This window comes from Dipteris shenzhenensis, chromosome 3, assembly GCF_047967505.1.
Source record: "Dipteris shenzhenensis isolate YYH24624 ecotype China chromosome 3, Dip_SZ_1.0, whole genome shotgun sequence".
In the NCBI taxonomy this organism is placed as follows: Eukaryota; Viridiplantae; Streptophyta; class Polypodiopsida; order Gleicheniales; family Dipteridaceae; genus Dipteris; species Dipteris shenzhenensis.
Window position 1 is genome coordinate 6,590,803 of NC_141598.1, and position 20,423 is coordinate 6,611,225.

General features: G+C 45.8%; 1 protein-coding gene across 6 annotated transcripts in view; it reads left to right on the forward strand.

Annotated features, from left to right (window-relative positions):
- Positions 1-20,423, forward strand: part of LOC147903288 (uncharacterized) — a 132,233-nt gene that overhangs the window by 74,319 nt on the left and 37,491 nt on the right. For 5 of the 6 annotated variants that reach the window (XR_015540764.1, XM_087372515.1, XM_087372516.1 and 2 more), the window contains 5 exons: positions 41-121; positions 9,384-9,495; positions 19,826-19,914; positions 20,086-20,142; positions 20,248-20,371. Coding sequence is in view for 5 of the 6 variants with exons in the window: in XM_087372515.1 (XP_087228641.1) it covers positions 41-121; positions 9,384-9,495; positions 19,826-19,914; positions 20,086-20,142; positions 20,248-20,371 (463 nt within the window). In the remaining variant the exon portion in view is untranslated. The remainder of the gene's footprint in view (positions 1-40; positions 122-9,383; positions 9,496-19,825; positions 19,915-20,085; positions 20,143-20,247; positions 20,372-20,423) is intronic. The other variant, XM_087372518.1, reaches the window with a different exon arrangement.

Genomic DNA, 20,423 nt, shown 5'->3' on the forward strand with positions numbered 1-20,423 from the left:
TTATATTAATATTGAAAGTGGTTTTCAATTTGGGCTACAGGCCAAGGTTCAGCTTGATGTAGGTCTTGCTTTCTTCCCAATGCAATTTGCAAATCCATTCAGAGACAAGGACTTGCAAGAGGTAAGCATACACATTTGATTCACAATTCTGCTTTTATGGTAATCACAGAGCATTCTATCAAATGTATATTTCTCACATGACCATACGTTAGCAACTATGGGAAGAGCAGGAGGAGTAGGGACTAAAAGTGTGCTTCTTGTTTGAGGTCCTGTTTGACTTCCATGCTCCAGAATGACTCCCTATTCTAAACATGGGACAGAAAGCATATTGCATGATTGTGTATATAACAGGATCAGAGCACTACCAACTGAGGCTAGAATAGATTGTTGGTGACCCACTCCTGAGTTCTTAAAATATAATCAAAATTGTAGTCGTGAGATCTGATAGAGTAGAGGTTATTTATCTGCCTTTTTGTATTCATTTTGGTAAGCCACAATGAACTCTTTTAATGGTCCTTCAAAGGGTTGCCTGTGTGTACTTACAAGCAGATTCCTGCATTTGCACTACGTTTCAGAAAGGCTCTACATTATAGGGAATCAAACATGATTTCCTGTAAAGAGGGAGGAGTTGTAACAGAGAGGAATAATACACCCAAAAGAGAAGCTCTTTGTGACTATAGTGGACCGACTGGCAAAAGTCTTTCAGTTCAGAGTGTCTGGCAGATATGGTCATCAACAGGTGGAGGTGGCTAGGTTGCTAGAACACGCCTCAAATATAAAGGTGGCCAAAGCACTTGTCCCTCAAGTCTCCATTTCCCCCCGCCTTGCAACGAGGGGGGTAGAGGGCGATTGGAGCAGCTAGTTCCACCGTCTTCCCGTAATTGCGAAGGACCTTGGATCTTTGTGGCCTTGGGGTATGCCCCCACGTAGAGCTTCTTGTTCTCTTGTCACTTTGCCCTCTCACGGATCGAGACTAATCTCCCTCCCTCCAAACCTCTCATGGATTGAGAGTAATCCCCCTCCAAACCTCTCTTAAAACGAGCAGATAGAGTCTTCTTTAGCAGCCTCAAGCTCCTAACAGGCCTTGTTTATTACATCTCGCCTTTGCTATGAGTTGAACACTCATGAGCTGAATCATAGTGCTGGCTACGCATGGTGAAGTTTATGGTTTTCACGTTGTCTTTTCAGAGGATGAGTTGGGTATGTTCTTGGATTCATCTAGATATATTTTCCCACCTTATTAGTCGACATGCAAATTTAATCTTGTAAAGTTTTCGTCCATGTTGCATTCTGGGCGGCACGGCCATTTTCTGAGTGGCGGAACAGCTTGTTTCTGAGTGGAGGGGCTGAACCGCGGGGGGCGGAGGGGGGGAGCTAGGTGGGGAGAGAGCAAGTCTTGATGAACATAACATTGTGCTAATATGCTGCCCCATGCATTTTTGGAGAATAGTGGTCTGCATTTGTATGTGACCTGCTGGCGGGCGACTGCTATTTCTTACAATTAACATGAGGATTGTTCAAGAAGAGGAAATGTTTCACAATTTTCATCATTTGAGTCTCCCATGGGAGTATCAAATGCTCGACCTTCCTGATTTGCTTATTTTTGAACTTATTCATTTATGATGATGATAATTTAGACTTGAAAAATGGAAGCAAGTGTGTCAAGGCTAAAATTAATTTGGTAGCAAATACAGACTTGAAACTGTGATTGAGGCCTTAGGCTTGAGTGTAAAAACTAATTCTCATGCCAGAGCTCATCACGTTAAGGGCAATGAATACCTTGCATCGACATTAATGAGCTCAAGAGATTAGGATTGAATTGAGATGTTCAATGGTGATGCTGAAGTTTCAAGGTTAAGATCTAGATTGGCGATTAACCATTTTCTACTTGAAACAAGGGACAAAATCAAAACAGCTTGCAAAGTGATTATACTCGCAGTTGGGTTAGAATTTTCTTGTTCAATCATGATTGCTCTCATTTTGGCAAATTTACCCAGGGTATAATGTGTTGGGATATTTGTGATCAAGGGCTTGCTCTAAGGTGCATGTGTGCATCTAGTAGCAGTCTTGTGTGTGTGTGTGTGTAGTGAAGCACACTTAGTGCTATGGACCATGACACATGTGATGATGTAATGCAAGGCCCCCTCTTAAGGAGGTGCCTATGATATAGGAGTGATCTCCTTTGATGTAGGAGAGGTGCCTTTGATTTAGGCCAACCTCCCACACACTCTATAGAAGAGAGTTACCTCTCTCACAATGAAATTAATGAATGGAACACTATTTGGCTTCATCTTGTGTTCTCTTGCCTTGAGTCATCATGCATCTATTCTACTCCACCATTTCCAACACGTGGTATCAGATATCTAGGCTCTAGTGAACTCTCTAGCCTTCTAGCTGCCACCTCATCATCTTCTACTTCACTTTCCACCTTCTCTCTCATTTGCCTCTACTCTGCCCAATTTTTTGCTTAGGCTTATTCTCCGCCCTCAATGCATCATTTTCCCAATTCTTCCAGCTATAGACTCCTCTGCTAGGCGACCTTGCAGCTCCAAGCTTTTCTGGAAATTGTCCAGCCATAGCCCATGCCGACACTTTCTGTGTCCGACGACCTTTCAACAAATTCGACCTGCAGACTCCAAATTTCAAGTAATGCTCCTAGCTACTGTTGGACGACATCAAGATCTATCTTGTGTCCAAATCTGAGCAGAAATGGTCTACTAGGCAAGGAGAATTCTGCAAAATACCAGTCGGGATAGGCGCAACTCTCACGGGCAACTTTGCGCATAATTTCGTCAATTCTCCTGGGTGGACATGAGTTGGTATAAGATCTTTCCATGCGCAATGAAAGCCCTCTCAGATATGCTTCAGAGTGTTTGAATTGAGGCCTCTATGTTTCTCTAATTTTTATACTACAGTTTTGGGCAGTTTTGGTTATTGGATGCTTGATGCAAGCTTAGAAGAGTGTTAAAGATGATTTATTGACAATAAATTTTCAGTTGGTAATTATTGCTCACAATGCCTAGCTCTTGTTGCTTCTTCTTTTTTCCCCCCCTAGAGAAAAGAACTTCTATTGATGCTTGAAAAAAACATGATCATACAAGTTGGCAAATACCATAAAGGTGCCAACCATGAAAATCAACGAAAAATTAAATGCTGGCTGTCAGAAAGACACTCCTGCTGCCAGAGATTTCAGCTCACTGCCTAGGGATTCTTTGTAACAAGGCTAACAACCATGGTGGCGGACTATACAACCATTTGATCCCTCTCGGGGTGATGTTGTAGAAAACACTTGCAGGCCAAGCCTTGCAGAAACGTTCCCGTCGTGCGACAGTAGCTGGAGAACCTCGCTCCCAAATGGTGCGAAGCGTGAAGATGATGTCCTGCCAGATGGCTACTAAGGTGGCCGACGATGGAACATGGTGCTGGCCCATAACCCAGTTGCAGCGAGCAACCCAGATGTTCCATGCCGTAATGTTGGCTACTGTCTCCCACACGCTGTCGTCTGACGAAGGAAGAGGTCGATGACTAGTGGGAGGGGTCGCCTCATGAAACTCAATGCTGTGAATGCACATGCCTTGTATCCTGTATGTTGGAGAGACGACGTCAATGGGAAAGGCATGGCCACCCTCTGACAACCACGTGAAGTCCCTCCGTGTGCTCTGAAGCCTCGCCACGATCCGAAGCGCTCCTCGCCATATCCTCTGTGTTGTTGGGCAGCTGCAAAGGCAGTGGGGGATCGTCTCCAAAGTCCCAATCCAGTGTATCCACCCATAACCCATTTTCATCAACCACGGGGTTTCTTTTAGAAGATGGGCTGAAATCTATGGCAGCTGCCATCCACCCGCATCTGTAGGAGATCTTCTGAGGTTGGAGACTGGGGACCAGAGGCGTGTCTAGAACCTGGATCTCACCTCTCGAGGTACCTGCTGCACTGTCCAATGCTCTCTCTCGACGGAGTCCAGGCTACCGCCTCCAAGTGCAAGCGGCGTCCTATGGATCCCATTGTACCTCACGGAGGGGACAACCCTCCCATAACCATAAGCACTAGTGAGCTACATCCAGATCTGAGATGCGAGAGGTGTCGATCAACCATTCCTTGCCGAGACGGCCCACTACTTTGAAACCTCAGGGTCGAAGGGAGAGAGCCCGAGATGTCCTAAAAAGCCAAGTGGAGGGGGATACGAATGCACTCATAAAAGCACTTAAAGAAAGACGGGGACAACCCGTTCTCCCTCAGGCACTTCTAGGGATGGAAGAGCCTGAAGGGCCTCCCAAAGCTCTGCATCCGAAAAAGGCGCATCTAACCGGCTGCTCTCACTCCGAGAGACCTCCTCCGGAACGTGCGCCCAAGCTGAATCTCGGGCACCAAAACCTGCGGGGACCCTCCTCGGCCTAGACAAGTGCCGATAGAAATCTGAGGTCAACTCCAAGGTCTCCTGCGGATCCGAGTGCATCTACCCACTAGAGTCTCTCAATCTGTGCAACTATGCACCAACTGATCTAGGGCTAGTGGCTTGAAAGAACGGCCTGGTTATCCTGTCACCCTGCTGTACCCACCAAGATCTAGAGGAGTGGTAGGAGTACTCAGCCTGTCTCACCTCAGTATATTAAAGCTCCAAGCGAGCGCACTCATACCGGTCTGCTAACCACTGCGACTCTGAATCCTGCTCCTGAAGACGCTCAATGGAGGCCAAGTCCCGCCGCAAAGCCCTCTCTCTCTCTCCTAAAGAGTATGACTGCAGTGCATAGCATGGGTGAGAAGCTCCTCACTGCTTCGCTAAATTGCTTGAGCTGCCCACACGACCCAACCTCCCTGCGGGGGGGACTCAAGCTACTGCCAAATAGCTATAATACTCTATTGTACCTCCTCCTCCAGGAGCAAAGCATCTGGAATGCGGATCCCTCTCTATGGTAGGCCATGACAGGGCTGCTCTAGGTGAAGAACGATAGGGGAGTGGTCCGAGAGGGTAGTCCTTGCTAGAATACCGGTGGCTCCACCCCTATGCATGGCCCAATCTCCGACATAGAATTTGTCTAGTCTCTTAAGTAGACCATCCTGCCGCCGCTGCCCAAAGGAGAAACTGAGACTGCCAGGAGACCTAGAGAACTCCGGTTCCCTCGAGGGGTCCCGACCACAGATCGAGAAAATGAACTGCTCCCAAGTGCTTCTTTCTGAAGCCTGCATCTCGGAATAAGAAGCACCCCCGCGCTTGTCCTCCTCAAACTCAAGATTGTTGAAGTCACCTCCAACAATCCACGAGTCCACATCTAGGAGGGAGGTCGCTGCTATCTACAAGCTGGGGCATACACATTGAGAACCCCAATCTTGGAGTCCTCAACCTCAAATCCATCCATACTGCTCTGCCTTGGATGAGCTCGCCCTGATTGTACACATCCGCTCCAACAGATTGGAACATTGAAATGCAGACCCCCCCCACTCCTGCCAACCGCGGGGGACCATACCTCAGGACCTCTCCGTGGAAGGAGGTGCCGTCTACGTCGAGCATCTACAGCTGAAAACATATGCTCGAGGAAGTCCACTGTCCACCCAACCACAGCCCTCTGCAACACTTGTTGAAGTAACAGATGTCGCGGCTGCTGACGCACGCGGCCGTGGAGCCCGTGAACGTTCCAACTCACCATGGTCCAACTCATGGGGAGGTGGGGGCAGTGGAGAATAGAGCTCGCGTATGAGTGGGAGCCTGTACTGAAACCTAAGACCTCTAGGACTTCGCTGCGGGTTTAGATTGGGAGTAATCTGTGTCAGTACAATGTTGCGCCAAGGGCATAACTGGCTCGATGCCTACCTTGGTGGCCCATTGCCTCATAAATGAGGAATCAACCCCTAATCTATCTGCACAAAGCTGTAGAGTCCAATACGTGGCCTGCTTCAGCTGAACCTCGGGTCCCAGGCGAAGCACACAGACTGGGGAGGGAGATGTGGGTCACCCATGGTCACACCGCCACTTTTCAGCTTGGCTTCTCAGCTGACCGTCAGGAGCTGGGTGTTGCGGGGGGCCATCATCTGTGACCACTGTGGCTGTCGGGGGAGGAGGAGACTCCAGCACCGTACCAAAACATCCTCAAATAGACTTAAGAATGGATCTATACTCCTTCGGGAGCCCCAGGAAGCGGAGCATCATCGAGAAGCGAAGTACGTGGTGAGTCGTGTCCATGTCCTTCACTGTGAAGCCATGGTACCAAGGGAAGAGGAAGACCAGATAAGGACCAAAAAAGATAGGGCTCTACTCCACAAGTGACAAGGTGGTCTCTGGAGAGCTCAGTTGGAGAAGAAAGACCCCTCTCCCATAGATGGTGACCTCCTGGATGTGGTCATCTCCTAGGTTTAAACTTGCCTGAAGCCAATCTCGAATTTGTCACCTTGAGGGGGTGAGCCCAACAATCCAGCCTACTAGGGCCCTGTCTTGAAGAGCCTCCACTGCACTTTGAACCTATTGCTTATCCTCCAGAGAGAGCAAAACCTTAAAAGTATTGGGAGTCGAAGATGTTGCCATTTGAGCCCCTCTTGTGGGACCAAGGGTCATTGTCAAGGTTGATCTTCCTGCTCTTGTTGCTTCTAATGGTGGATATGTGAAAGTAAAAGGGAAGAAGAAGAAAGAAGCACCTAGATATGTCAATAGAAAAGTGGCAAAGCTTGTAAATAAAAAGCCATATTATTATTTTGATGCAAAAAGACTAGGATTCTTTGATTTCATTGCTTGCAATATGCACTTGTATGGTTGAGATTTATAGCCATTTGTAAGAGAGAAGACACTACCTAAACATAAAGATAAGACCCTCTCTTATGACTAAATCCCACAAATTCTCTTTCATAAGCACAAATTTAATTTGACAAATGAAAATTAAAATTGTGCTTATGAAGGAGAATTCGTGGGATTTAGTCAAGCCGGGGAATCAGTCATCACAAGAGGGTGAATCCACCACAACCAAAGGAAAGGGGAAGGCAAGTGACTCTACTTGAACAACACTAGCAGATGCTAGAAGCCGAGAGAAAGCCTGTGCAATTATTGCATTAGGTTTGGGAGATGATTATGTGCATCATATTTCAGATTTGGAATCTCCTTCTGAGGCTTGGCATAAGTTAGATGTACTATTTGTTGCTAGCTCTCATAACTCTAAATTGACTTTGAAGATTAAGTTCTTTGAACTTATGACACAATTGGCCGAGGTCAACTCTCCAGTCACTGAAGATGAGGCAGAAGTGTATGCCTTAAGATTTTGACTAGGTTGTGACTACTTTGAAGAATCTTCCCCAACCAACACTAGAGAGCATCATCAGTGCTCTACAAGAAGAAGAGAGAAAGAAGAATTCAAGGAAGGTAGAAGATCAAACTCAAGCACTTACGGTGAAGTTCTCATCAAAGGGCAAGTACAAAGCATGCAAGCATTGTGGAAAGACCAATCATCTTGACAAAGATTGCTATAGGATCAATCCTTGCACTTATTGTGGCAAAAACAATCACTCTGAGAAGTTTTGCATTGAGAAGAAGAAAGTCAAGGCAAATATGGTTCAGCTAATGAAGTAACAAATTTTGTGGTAGCATCCATGTGCGCATCTAGTAGCAGTCACATGTGTGTGTGTGTAGTGAAGCACACTTAGTGCTATGGACCATGACACAGGTGATGATGTAATGCAAGCCTCTTAAGGAGGTGCCTATGGTATAGGAGTTCCTATGATATAGGAGTGATCTCCTTTGATGTAGGAGAGGTGCCTTTGATTTAGGCCAACCTCCCACACACTCTATAAAAGAGAGTTACCTCTCTCACAATGAAATTAATGAATGGAACACTATTTGGCTTCATCTTGTGTTCTCTTGCATTGAGTCATCATCCATCTATTCTACTCCACCATTTCCAACATATTGGAGGGAAGGAGAGAAGAGTATCAGAATTATATTCTTTTGGCTGCTTTAGGATGCTGGTGATCTCTGGATAGATGTTGGTTGTGGTATGTGTTGAGCGTATTTTCATGTAACATGATGTTTTCTACAAAGATCTTTGTAGTTTCTAGTGTTGTCATGTTTGAACTTTGAAAGTTATAAATCAATGATTAGGCATCTGCAATCTCAAAATCAGGTGCTTTGCCAGGCTGTTAGACTGCAGCAGTTGCTGGCCCTTGGAAATTATACTCTGGCTACCTCTGCAAATCCTGCCATAAAAGAGCCCCTGCATAGGCCCCATCTTTGGCAGGGAGGCAACTACAAAAAAAAACTTGCAAAAGAAAGAAATTAGACACGTTAAGCCAAGTCTTTGCAAAAGATTTTACCCTGATTAACAACGGTGTCAAGACAATAAAACATACAAGCCCACAAAAAACGTATCCAAACCTTTGATTATAATGACATTCACATCTTCAAATAGGCATTCTTACTGAGCATAGCATTAGGGAGCAGTCAAAGCACCTACAATTTGAAGACCAAATTCTTGTGGCTAGTTTTAATTAGTTCTTCTTCTTGATCGCTCCTAAGAGCCGTTGTAAATAGTGCCTATTTATGGCACTCCATCTTTGTCAAATGCAGGATGTAACAGTTCTTGGCCTGTCGTAGGCATGTTGTCTTGACGTTCTAGTGCTCCCTTTTCCCCTCGTGGTTTGCGCATTCATTACGATAGATGTATCAATGCCCTGCCATATGAATGATGCATGCTAAATCTATAGATTATGGATAGATAATCTTCACTTTACATTACTTTTATACTGTATATAAAAAGATGAGAGGAACAATAGACCTCTATATAAGATGATGCATATTATAAAGCAGACAATCTTTAACCTATTAACCACATGGACAAAAAAGAAGAGGAGAGGATACAGTGGCAGCTTGGAGGAGAAGAGTCTCCCATGTGTCACTATGAAGGAGCTCTTGGATGCAGGCTTGGAGGGGGGAGGAGGTGGAAAGACAAGTGGAAGGCTTTGGGGAGGAGGTGGAAAGAAGAGATAGAAGGTCAATGGAATGGAGGAGATGGAAGGTTAATGGAATGAAAGGAGGAGATGGAAGGTTATTAATGGAATGAAAGGAGGAGATGGAAGGTCTTAGAGCCATGGATTAAGACTTAGCCAAAATTTAAGAATCAAAGATCCATCTTAAGATGGGGAGTGGTTCAGGATGGTCATGCATCTTATCCCGTGCAAAGCAGGGGTTCAATACAAATTAATGGGGGAACCCTAGTTGAAGAGACCCTTAGATATGATATAACACAAAAGAAAATCCTTTATATCATGGAATAAATTTACTATGTTATGAAGATTGTGAAATGTGCATGAAGTTGTTTCTAGAATGCATTTTTTTCCTAATGAGAATGTACTTGTGATTGTGAAATGTGCATGAAGGTCTTTCTAAAAGTTGAATCACATACTTTTGTAGGTGTTGGTAGTTTTGCTTCCTGCGATTGTGGGATCTGGCATGCTACAGTTTGCCACCTTCACCGATCTATATTTCGCATCATTTATTCCAGGAGCAGCTGCAGGACTTGGCTGTAAGCTCCTATGATGTTAGATTTGAACATCCTTCATCCTTCTTCTTTTCCCTAGTAACCCTAAATGGTTGTGAAATATGATAGCAAAGAAGATAGTTTTTTAAGGAATTCACTAAATAGCCTATCTACTCGGTTGCTTATCTTGATGATAGTATCTCTTCTTTCTTTGAGATTGATATTCTTTGATTGCACTAAATCGATTGTGAGTGCAATTATACTTTAAATTGGTGGCGATGGAATAATACATGGAAAAACATCTCTACAGTTTTTATGAGAAGGATTATAAATGCATTGTAAGTGCAATCTATACTAGTTGGAGACACAATTTTGAGAAGATTTGACAAGCTAAATTGTGTGAGCTTTAAGGGAGCTTGTTCTCGAGTCTTGGTGAGGATGTTTAAAAAGAAGAAACCTGCAGTGACTAGCATGCTTAAGAAATTCTAGATGGTGAACTTTTAACTATAACCTTATAGTTGAAACATCAGAGACTAGTCGTCTCTCCTTCAAGATATTGCAGTTTTGAGTCATTGAAGAAATTATTGTGAACCATGTCTTGCTGTTGTAGATGGTGGACTATTTTAAATCAAGCATCTAGATGAGGTAGAGAACATGTGACGTGTCAATATCTTGAGCAAATGGGCATTCAAAGAGGAGTCTTGTGAATCTGGTTAGAGGATTCTCAAGCATGCTCAAAGCAAAAGCATTATAGAATGCTCTGTGTGAACTCCAAGATGACTTGTGTAGGTACATGCATGGGTCTTTATATATATGCATTTCTTTTAAAATAGACAATATAGGAGGAGGATATTTTCTTAGGAAATACATCATAATTCGTTGCAAACTCACAATCCAAGCAAAGCTCATGCATCAGACAGATTCTCTGTAGTTCTTAGGTTTGTTCTATTTTTGGAGTCTACTCTTAGGTACATGTTTAGTTTAGTTTTTGGGCACCATGGACTCTATGGAAGGACATTAATCATAGAGTCTTTACTGATCTTGCCTTGTCTAAGTATCATTTCTTCTGTGCTTCTACGGCAAATCATTCTTTGATTGCATAGATGCATTTTTCCTGCTTTTTTGTCCTATAATTGATGTTGTAACTACTTCTCCCCTCTTTTTCAGGGAGAGTTTCACAGTTTATTTTCATATAATACAAATGGCTTTCAAAAAAAAAAAGAGGGTGTGTGTGTGTGACCCTTCCATCTTGTACTTGGACTGGCGCTTCCTCAAATTGGTGTACTCTTGCAGAGAATTCTGGTATGGGCATTACTTGGGCTGCGGTGATTGAGAGTCATATTCTATCTCTTGAAGAGGATGTCGCTTTTTTACTGCCCAGTTAAGATGATGCGGTGTCAATCAGGATCATCTCATGGATCCTGAGGTGAACATGCAGACTTGATTGCTTTTTTTGTGAGATAGACTCTGTACATACCTGTAAACATGCTGGAACAAATAAAATGCTTGACGTAGAATGTGCAAGGGTTATGTGACATAGGAAAATGGAAACTTGTGTGGGCCTATGTTAATAAATAGCAGCCTGATATAATGGCTCTGCGAGAGCATAAGCATCATGTGTATGCAGGCCGGATGAAGCCGAGCTAGTTTATGAATGGATGCATGAAGGGTTTGAAGGAGCCTACTCCAACGGTTGGCCTCACTGACGAGGACTGATATAGTTGATCCTGTCAGGGAATATGCATTGAATGTGGTGATTATTTTTTCCAGGTCGTATGCTTGTTGATATAGATGTGGGAAACTGGCTCACACGCACTTTGGGTGGTTGTTTTGTTCAAAAAGTGCACTATGCAGCTTGGGGATTTTTGGAAGTGATCATGACAGATGAACTTCATAAGAAAATGCTGCTGGAGCACTATCCCCTCTTCTATGGGCAGCAAATGGTGCATGTACTGCCTTGGTCTCCCACCAGAGACTATCCATCTTTGATTCGCCATCACTGCCCCTTATGGGTTGAGGTTGTAGATTTCCCTTAGTGCCTGGCAAAACTATTGCCAAAAATTGCAGCATCATCGGGAAAGGTGGTATGTCCACCCAGGCAAAATGAGAACTCAAATAGATTTTGCATCTTGTGGGACACGGATGTCCCCAAGGCTGGAATTGTACTCTGTTACTGTGAATAATGTGGCAATGGGTAGTGCATTCTACAAGCTTAAATGGGAACTTTTTGCAGGCACTTGTTTGAATGCAGGAAATTAGGTCACAAGCTTCACAATGTCCCTTGGTGTTGCATAAGATGCCCCTTGAAGCCATGCCTGCCTCTGTACAGGAGCAAGGATGCTCTTGGGTCTTCTAGGATTAAAAATAAATCTAATGAGCATGCTCAAGTTGTCTAGGATAAAGGCAAGGCTAAGGTTACTCTTGCCTCCAATGGTAATTCTCACATGCCCCCTAGATGGGTGCTTCCTCCAATGGGCACACTCCTGCTGAACAATGAATACTCAGGTTTGGGTATTACTTGGGCTGTTGTGACTCAAGCCATACTCTTTTTTCGGAAGATGAAGTGGCCCTTTTATTGCCTAGCACTTAGGATCATGCTTTGGATCCTGAGGTGGACATGCAGTCCTGATCGCTTTTTTGGGTGCTTTGGTTTGTTGTAAATATGTAAATATGCTGCCAAAAATTCAGTGTTTGACATATAATGTACAAGGAGTGTGTGTTTTGCGCAAATGGAAGATTATATGGGCATATGTCAACAGAATGCAGCCTATAGTGGCTTTGCAAGAGTATAACCAGGATGGTTATGCAGGCTAGACGGGGCATTTTTCGGGATATGACATTTTCTTTGCAGGTGAAAACTCCTCTGGAGTAGGTCTTCCGGTGAAACATGATCTTCTGCTAGTCATGGCTTTTAATGACCGGATTGGTTGTTGGATAATTGTGCAATGCCTAGTGCAAGGACACATTTTTGAATTTGCCTGTCTATGCTCCACAATCCTCTCATCACAGAGCTTTGATCTGGGGGGATATGCTGAATTATCCTTGGAGGGGAAATTCCTTTCTTCGTGGGATTTTGATAATGCACCACAACCAGGAGACAACACATTGGGTCATGCACATATGCTTGCTTAAGAGAGAATGCAATGGACACAATTACTCTCTCAGTTTGAACTTTGGTCTTCTTGACCTTTGGAAAGAGACTAAGCCCTTGCTTCCTCCTCCAATATGTTAGTCCAATCCTATCTCTACAACATGCTATGCAGCTTGAATTACCTACCCTTCATGAGAGACTCAAAAGACGCCATTCGAGTATGTGGGAAATTGAAAAATCTAGGATGGGGTGGCCTCATGATGGAATTTTATCTACAGTAGTGGGATGTCGTTTCACCTGCATTTTTATATATGGTTGATTATGCGTGGGACACTCAACAGATGCCAATAAGTTGGAAAAAAGGCTTGGTGAAATTATTCCCCAAAAAGCTTTTATGTGAGTTCTTTACAGATTGAAGGCCCATTACACTTATGCCTGTCATCTAGAAGCTGGTTGCTAAGATGGTAGTGGCTTTGATCAGAGGCTTTTTACATGATGGGTTGCATCCTACTCGGTATGGTTTTATTTCCCGCAGACATATTACTAACAATATTGCCAATGCCTATGTGGCGCGATAGAATATGCAAAATACACTAAGCAAAATGCTCTCCTGTTGTAGGTGGATATTGCTAAAGCCTTTGAGGCAATACAATGGGATTTTATCTCACAAACCATGCAGGTTTTAGGATTTGATGATGCACTTGTCTTCTCCAGATTTTGGTCATTGGCAGCCCATTCAATGGGACTTTTTTGTAGGTCACATTGAAGGCAGAATAGAGGGATGCGCTTTTGTTTCTCGGTTGATAGCTGATTGGAAGCACATGCTCTCCCATCTTAAATGGAATGGCAGGGACACTGCCGTAGGTGACTCTTTGTGTCTTGAGAGTCTTGTGATTGCAAGCACATTGGGCTTCCGAACTTTCTCTTCGGCAAAAATTCTTCTTATGGCGGGTTATGCTTGGGGGTTCTTCCCTTTGGACAAGTTTTAGCTCGTCGTCATATTACTCTTGCCACTTGTCGACGATGTCTGTCTATCCGAGAGTCTATGCCTCATCTCTTTTGGCATTGCCAAGAGTCTCATGATTTCTTACTTCTTATACAGCAACGACTCCAGGCTCGTTTCCCCAATGCTTCCTTTGACAATAATTTTTGGCTGTTTGGCTCTCATCCTGTGAGGCAGTGCTATGATCTGCTTTTGGTTGGGTTGGTTATTGGGCACTTTGGACCCTTTGCAAGGATCGCAATTATTGGGTCTTTGGTGATCCCTCTTCTGGCTGAATATCAGTTCTTCCGAGCATCTCTACGACAATCATTATATGATTGTTGACATGCGCGGGATCTAGATTATCCTGCCTTGTTATATAATGACATGTTCTGATGTTTGTAGCTGGTTATTTCTTTCTTTGGGGCTGTTCTTTTGTAATAGAATGACAAATCCCTAAGCTGGGGGTGGATTTGTTTGATCCCGAAAGGGGGAGATAGGTCAGATATCCGGCAGTGGAGACTGATCACTTTGCTTGATACCGCACACAAGATCCTGGCCAAGGTCTTCAGTTTGCAGTTACAGCCTCATCTTACCGATCATTCACGACACACAGACCGGGTTCGTCCAGGAGCGCATCATCTTGGACAACATTTTCACGTTCTACGAGGCAGTGGATTGGTCTAGGGAGGAGTCACAGCCGTTAGCCGTCCTCCTCTTGGATTTCGAGAAGGCCTACGATAGGGTGGAGTGGTCCTTCCTGGAGGGTACTATGCGAAGATTAGCTTTCTTAGACAGATAGGTTAGAGGAGTTTCTTTGCTTTATGCGGGGAGCTCTAGCCAGATGCTTGTCGGAGGACACATGGGCGAGGCATCAGATGGATACCGCGGGGCTAGACAGCGAGATACCTCGGATGCTAGGTCGGTATTGACATTACAGGAGAGCAGCAGATCGCCTCGGATCTTGAGAGTGTCCGGCGCAAGCTTCTCTACTGGAGCTCGGCTAAACTTTCCCTAGAAGGTCGTGCCTTTATGGCAAACCAGGTCGTTCTTGTCACGGCCTGGTATATCGCCTCTCGCTGGTGTTTTCACAAAGGGTGCATTGGGAAACTCCGACAGTTGGTTCGGAACTTCTTGTGGACGGCACGAGGAATACTAGAGCTCGGGTCGCTTGGCAAATGGTGATCATGCCGTAGGCACTGGGAGGCTTAGGTATCATTGATCCGGAGATGCAGAGCAGAGCCCTCTTGGGCAAGTTGGTTGTTCGCAGCCTCACCCCAAGTGCAGAGCCTTGGAAGCTCCTCTTACAGCGAGGGCTTCTCAGGAACACCCCACGCACTGGGGTGTAGTGGTAGCTTTCACACAAATGGATCTTCTCAGAGGCCCCCGTCACGGGGAAGGGTTCCCCCTTCATGAGGAGCCTCCATAGGGTCTGGTAGAGATTAGCAGGGGGCCTCATTCATGCTCAATCCAGATGCAGAGAGGAGTTCGAGCGTCAGTCCCTTGTTTGGCGCCTTGAGATCTAGGATCAGGAGGGGCTGTTTGAGGGGAGGGGTTCCTATCCTTCTGGAGGTGTTACCGGAAGCCAAAGGCCGTTGGCATGAGAAGCATGAGTGTTGCAATGCTCTAATGCAATGGATCGCGCAGAGTGCACTGTGCAGTGGTGTGCGTATGCTATACTACAGTGAACAACGACGTACGAGTGCACTATGATGAAGGACAATCACTTGAGAACTCCACAACATAAGCAGATAAGAAAATCTCGTCATACACTAGTAAACAATCCCCATATCGGAAAGAGACAAGAAGAATGAGAAAGTAACCAAGATGGCCAAAGTACATATCACTGGATCAGTGTCTCCAGGTCACAAGCCACAAGTCACAAGAATACACAGTCTATCCCCATAGTAGACAGAGGGTACACACAAGTCTCTCCACACTCTCTCCTTGGCGAGCTCGTAGCTCCAGCCTCTATCTCTCCTCACACTCTTCTCTTTTTCCCACTCCAATCAAAATGCTTAATGCTCAATACCCAATGTCCCCTCCCCTTCTCCACCTTCACCTTCATCCTCATCCCCCGCCTTGGAGGGTCCCTTCTTCGCTGAGAATCCCCCCCTTTCTTCCCATTGGTCATCCTCTTATCTCCTTAGCTGTTGAGGATAGCCGTTGCGCCGTTGGCTCTCTTGATGGCTACGACGACTTCTTGACTCCCTGACTCGCCAGCCTCTTCTAGTTAGGATGGTGTAAATTCTCCATGTGCAGGTGAGCTGGATCACCGCACCACTGCACCACTGTATCACTGAACCACTGTGTAAATGTAAATACTCCTGACTGCACCATGTGCTAAGCTCACTCTCCATGTGCGCAGCTCTTGATGAGATCACTTTGGACATGATACTCCTGGTTGACCTGTGGTTGACATGTGTCGATACATGGTTGCCTCGAATAGTACTCCTGGATAAACCCGTGTGATCGCGTGGTTGACTTGTGTTGACACATGGTCAACATGTGGTCAACAAATGTCGTCATGTGGTCAACGCCTATCGACAGGTGGTCGTCGTGTGGTAAGGTAACAGGGGCGTATGCTCGGGCAGCGGACTCACACTGGTTGGGCACAGTGGGATAGTGGACTGGCCGGGTCCTTTGGCAGATGGAGTAGATTACCTATGGAGGCAGAGGTGAGACTTAGCGCCGTAGCGCATCTGCGAGGGGCAGGGCAGTTGATGAGAGAGATTGACCTAGCCATCCCTGAGTTAAGGTGGGAGGGACTTAGCGTGTGGATGGACAGCAGATGGGTGGACCGGTTTTCTCGGATTGATGTCCCCTTGAGGATGATGATGCAGCGAGGCGGGTTTTTTGCCGTGTAGGGTCGACCTAGAGGCCTACTCCAAGCGCTCACTGAGAGAGACCCAGAGATGGATGGGAGTCTTGATGGGATTCACTGGCAGATGATCAGAGTGGTGGGACGTTTGGGGAAGGAGTTGCACATTGACCCTCTCAGTATCTCAGAGCAGGATGTCCCCAAATGGTGCCTTTGGCTTTGGGAGGATAGGCCCTTGAGGGAGGTCCAGTGGGATCCGAGAGAGTGGTTCTGGTCCTCAAGGGGCGGCCTTGCTGAGTAGGTGGATGAGGTTCCCTTCTTTTCCTACACCACATGGATTGGCAGGAGGCTTCAAATGGACTCTTCGATGTGACCGCTTCAAGGGAGAGGCATTGGGTGGCCCAGAGAGTGCCCTGAGACGTCCGTTACAAGTTTTGGACGCAGTTATGGTCCAATTTGCGGCCGAGGAAGATATCCTACTTCTTCTGGCTGGCCGCCCACGGAGGCTTGCCCATCGGCCCGTGGTTGGAGCAAATGAGGGTGGAGGGGCAGTGTCATTGTTGCTCTGCTGGTTTTCTGGAGACGATCCCGCACTGCCTCTGGAGCTGCGGTAGCGCAACGAGGATTTGGATGGGAGCCCTCAGGATCATGACCCGTATGCAGAGTCTTTAGAGGGACTATACTTGGGGGATGGGGGATGTTGACTGAGGGAGGACATGCGTTCCAGATTGATGAGATCTCCCCAGCTTACCGGATACAGGGTCAGAGCATTCAGAGGATTGAGCTCCATGAGGCGGTCCCTCCTGATAGCCTGGTTCCTCCTCCTCCTCCGTAGAATAGCGTATGGGAGGTAGTAGTAGCCAGTATCACTGCGTGGAACATTTGGGTTGCTCGTTGTAGTCTGGTGATGGGTAAGCATCCGGTTCCACCCTCGGCTACCCTGGTCGCCATCTGGCAGGATATCATCTACACCCTCCGCTCCACCTGGGAGCGTGGGACCCCAGGCTCTAGGGCGGTTGTCGCAAGGCGTGCTCGTTTATGCAAGGCTTGGCATGCATGAGTTTTTTACATTTTCACTCCGCGAGGGATTTGCTGGTTGTATAGTCCCCCCACTTGGCTGTTAGCCCCAGTACCAGAGATCCCCTAGCTAGTGAGTTGGGTTTCTCTGGAACAGGTCAGTTTTTCTTTCAGCCTTTTCCCGGTTTTTTCCATACTCAGCACCTTCAGGGCTGCTGTTTTGTATGAAGTTTTTCAAGCATTAATTGAAGGTTCTTTCTTTTGAAAAAAAATAAAAATAAAAAATATAATGACAAATAGAATTCACAAAAAAAAAGTGTGCGCGTGTGCATGTTTTCATCCAAAAGAAAATGTGTGTGTTTTTCTGCATTTATATCCCTATATCCTTGGATGTTTACTAAAGATTTCAGAGTCTTATACTGCACAAATGCCCTGTTTGGGTGGAATTGGGGGATTTACCATTGTATTGTAGGCCAGCTTTGCCATAGTTAGGAGAAGCATTGGGAGAAGTAGTTTGTCCCCCGCGCACTCTTGGAACTGCTAATTGTTTTTGTGTGTTATGGGATAGTGATAGATCCACTGCTGCTTCTAACCACCATCCCATAAAGAACAAGATCTGTCCCTGAACATGCAGTGGAAGATTTGTGGGGATCACTTGTCTTCTGCATCTGCAAAGAGGAAGCCCCAAGCCAGGTGGTCTTTGCTGTCCAAAGCCCCAAGGACAAGACCACCCCCCGGTCCGAGGGTGGACAGAGATGACTGAAATCTCGAGATTGTGGGATTAGTCGAGGGGGACATGCATGTAGTTCCACAACCCCACCCTACAAAAGTCCTTGTGCAAGGGTTGTCCGACTTTGAGACAAATAAAGCTGAGGAGGCCGACCAAGAGGGTGCTATGGGTGGGGGAGCCCTTTCTTGCTGCCCTCCAAGGTCGAGGATGAGGAGGCCCCATTGAAAATGACCGGGGTGGTAGGAGGGACTGGAAGGCTTGAAGAGACAAGTGGATTGATATGACTAGAAGGAGAAGGGGGGTGTGGAGGTTGAAGTGGAATTTGGGATAAAGGAGGTAAAGAGGGAGGCTCTACAGGTGCCCTAGGGGGGATTGGAATCAGAATCGGAGGAACAATGGGAGTTGGAATAAGAAGGCAGAGAAACCAATAGAGGAGCAGTAGCTGTGGAAGAAGCCACAATTGTGGGCCTAGGCTCCCTTTCAACACTCCCAATAGTTGGAGGGGCTAGTGGGCCTAGGCTCCCTTCTGGTGGAGAGAGGAGGTAAAGAGAAAGCCTCTGTAGTTGCCCCAGTGGGGATTGGAATCGGAGGAAGAATGGGAGTCCAAATAAGAGGGGAGAGAAACCAATGGAGGGGAAGGAGCTGCGGACGAAGCCACAGTTGTTCCTTCCGGCACTCCCAAAGGAGTTGGAGGGGCTGTTGGAGGAGGGCCTTGGCCTTGCCGAGGGTGTTGTTGATAAAGAATAAGACTACACCATATTATCGGAATATCTCTTTCTTATCGCCGCCCCATCCAGTTAAGGCTTAAGTAGCACCTTCCGTTGTCACTCGTAGACTTTTTGAACTTTATTTTTGGGATCTAGACTTGAAACAACTATCATGAGGATTTCTACATCTAAAGAATCAAACTTTGTTGGTAATGTACTGAGGCTTCGAGCTAACTAGACTTGTAAGAATAGAGCAACTACTCAAAGGAGGGATGCCCTTGCTAGAGAGTCAAGGCCAAGAGCATAGCATTGGGAGTTCTAGGGACTTCTATTTTGGGGTAAAGAGAGGCTTGTGCATGATTGGTGAGGGTTTTTAAATGAGAATCTGTTTCTTGGCTGCCTTAACAGCATGGGCATGCACTAGGGTCCACCACCAGGTGATGAAGGAGCCATTGTATGAGCCCTCAGGCTTTTCTATAAAGAAGCCACAGAATTAGCCCTGTGGCATTCACTAGGGTCCACCACCAGGTGATAAAGGAGCCATCGTATGGCCTTCAGGCTTTTCTATAAAGAAGCCATGGAATGAGCCCTGGGATTTTTTATCTAAGCGAAATAAGGCGCTTCAAAGTGCGTTTCCAGTAGTAGCTTGATAAGGTACCATAGCTCAGAGAACCTGGGGACAGGGATGAATGATAGACAGCCCTCCAGTGCAATGATTGTCGTTTGAAGGGCAGTAGTGTGTAGCCTTCCCTGAAACCTTTCTTCCTCCAGGGTTCTCATGAAAAATTCATTAGATCTGTACAGTGGGCCTATGCTGCTGTTGCAAATTTGTCAATCCTGGTGATGACTATTGGCCTGCTTTTTCTCAGGATGTGCTCGTTTGTTAAACCAGGCAGATCCATTTTGATGTTTCTGTGCTTATACAAAAAATTAAAAACTGGCGTCCCTGCACATATGATGTGTAAAAGGTTTACTGAATTTGAGATAGACAGTTACTTGATGTTTGAATCTGTGCTGTCTGTTGCAGATGCAAACCTTTTGGTGATGGCACCTTCAGGAGTCCTTGCAAGTTCAATTTTGTTGCCCATGCTACCTCTATTTGCTCGTCTTGCCGAGGTTTGCCCTTTCATGTCAATTAAAGGACTAAAGGATTCTGGGCAAAAGGACAAGTGTCCTCCATCAATTAGAATGAGCAAGTGCTATTTTTGTTTTGCAGAATGTAATTTCAAGTTGTTTCTTGATATTGTATTAATTCAGTGATTCCTATGTCTTCTTACCTCTCATAAGCCATCCAAATGGACAGAATTGAAGGATCGAGTTGGTCAAGGGCTCCTTTTGGTGTTGGTAAGCTATGCTGTTGGTGGGCAGAAAGCCCATGATCTTTAGTGTATTGGGCTCAGCTTTTGTCACTGTTCATGTCTTTCATATTATGATGTGAACTGGCACCAGGCAGCATCTTTACCAATGAGTGCGACTATGATAACCTTGTCAAGGCCAATAGTGGAAATCACTTTGCAGCGCTTTTCCTTTGATGCGGCTGCATCTGCTTGTGTCTCCTCTTTGCTGGTTTATTGTAAGGACTTTCACAATCTATTCTTTCAATATCATAGGATTCATTATCAGTC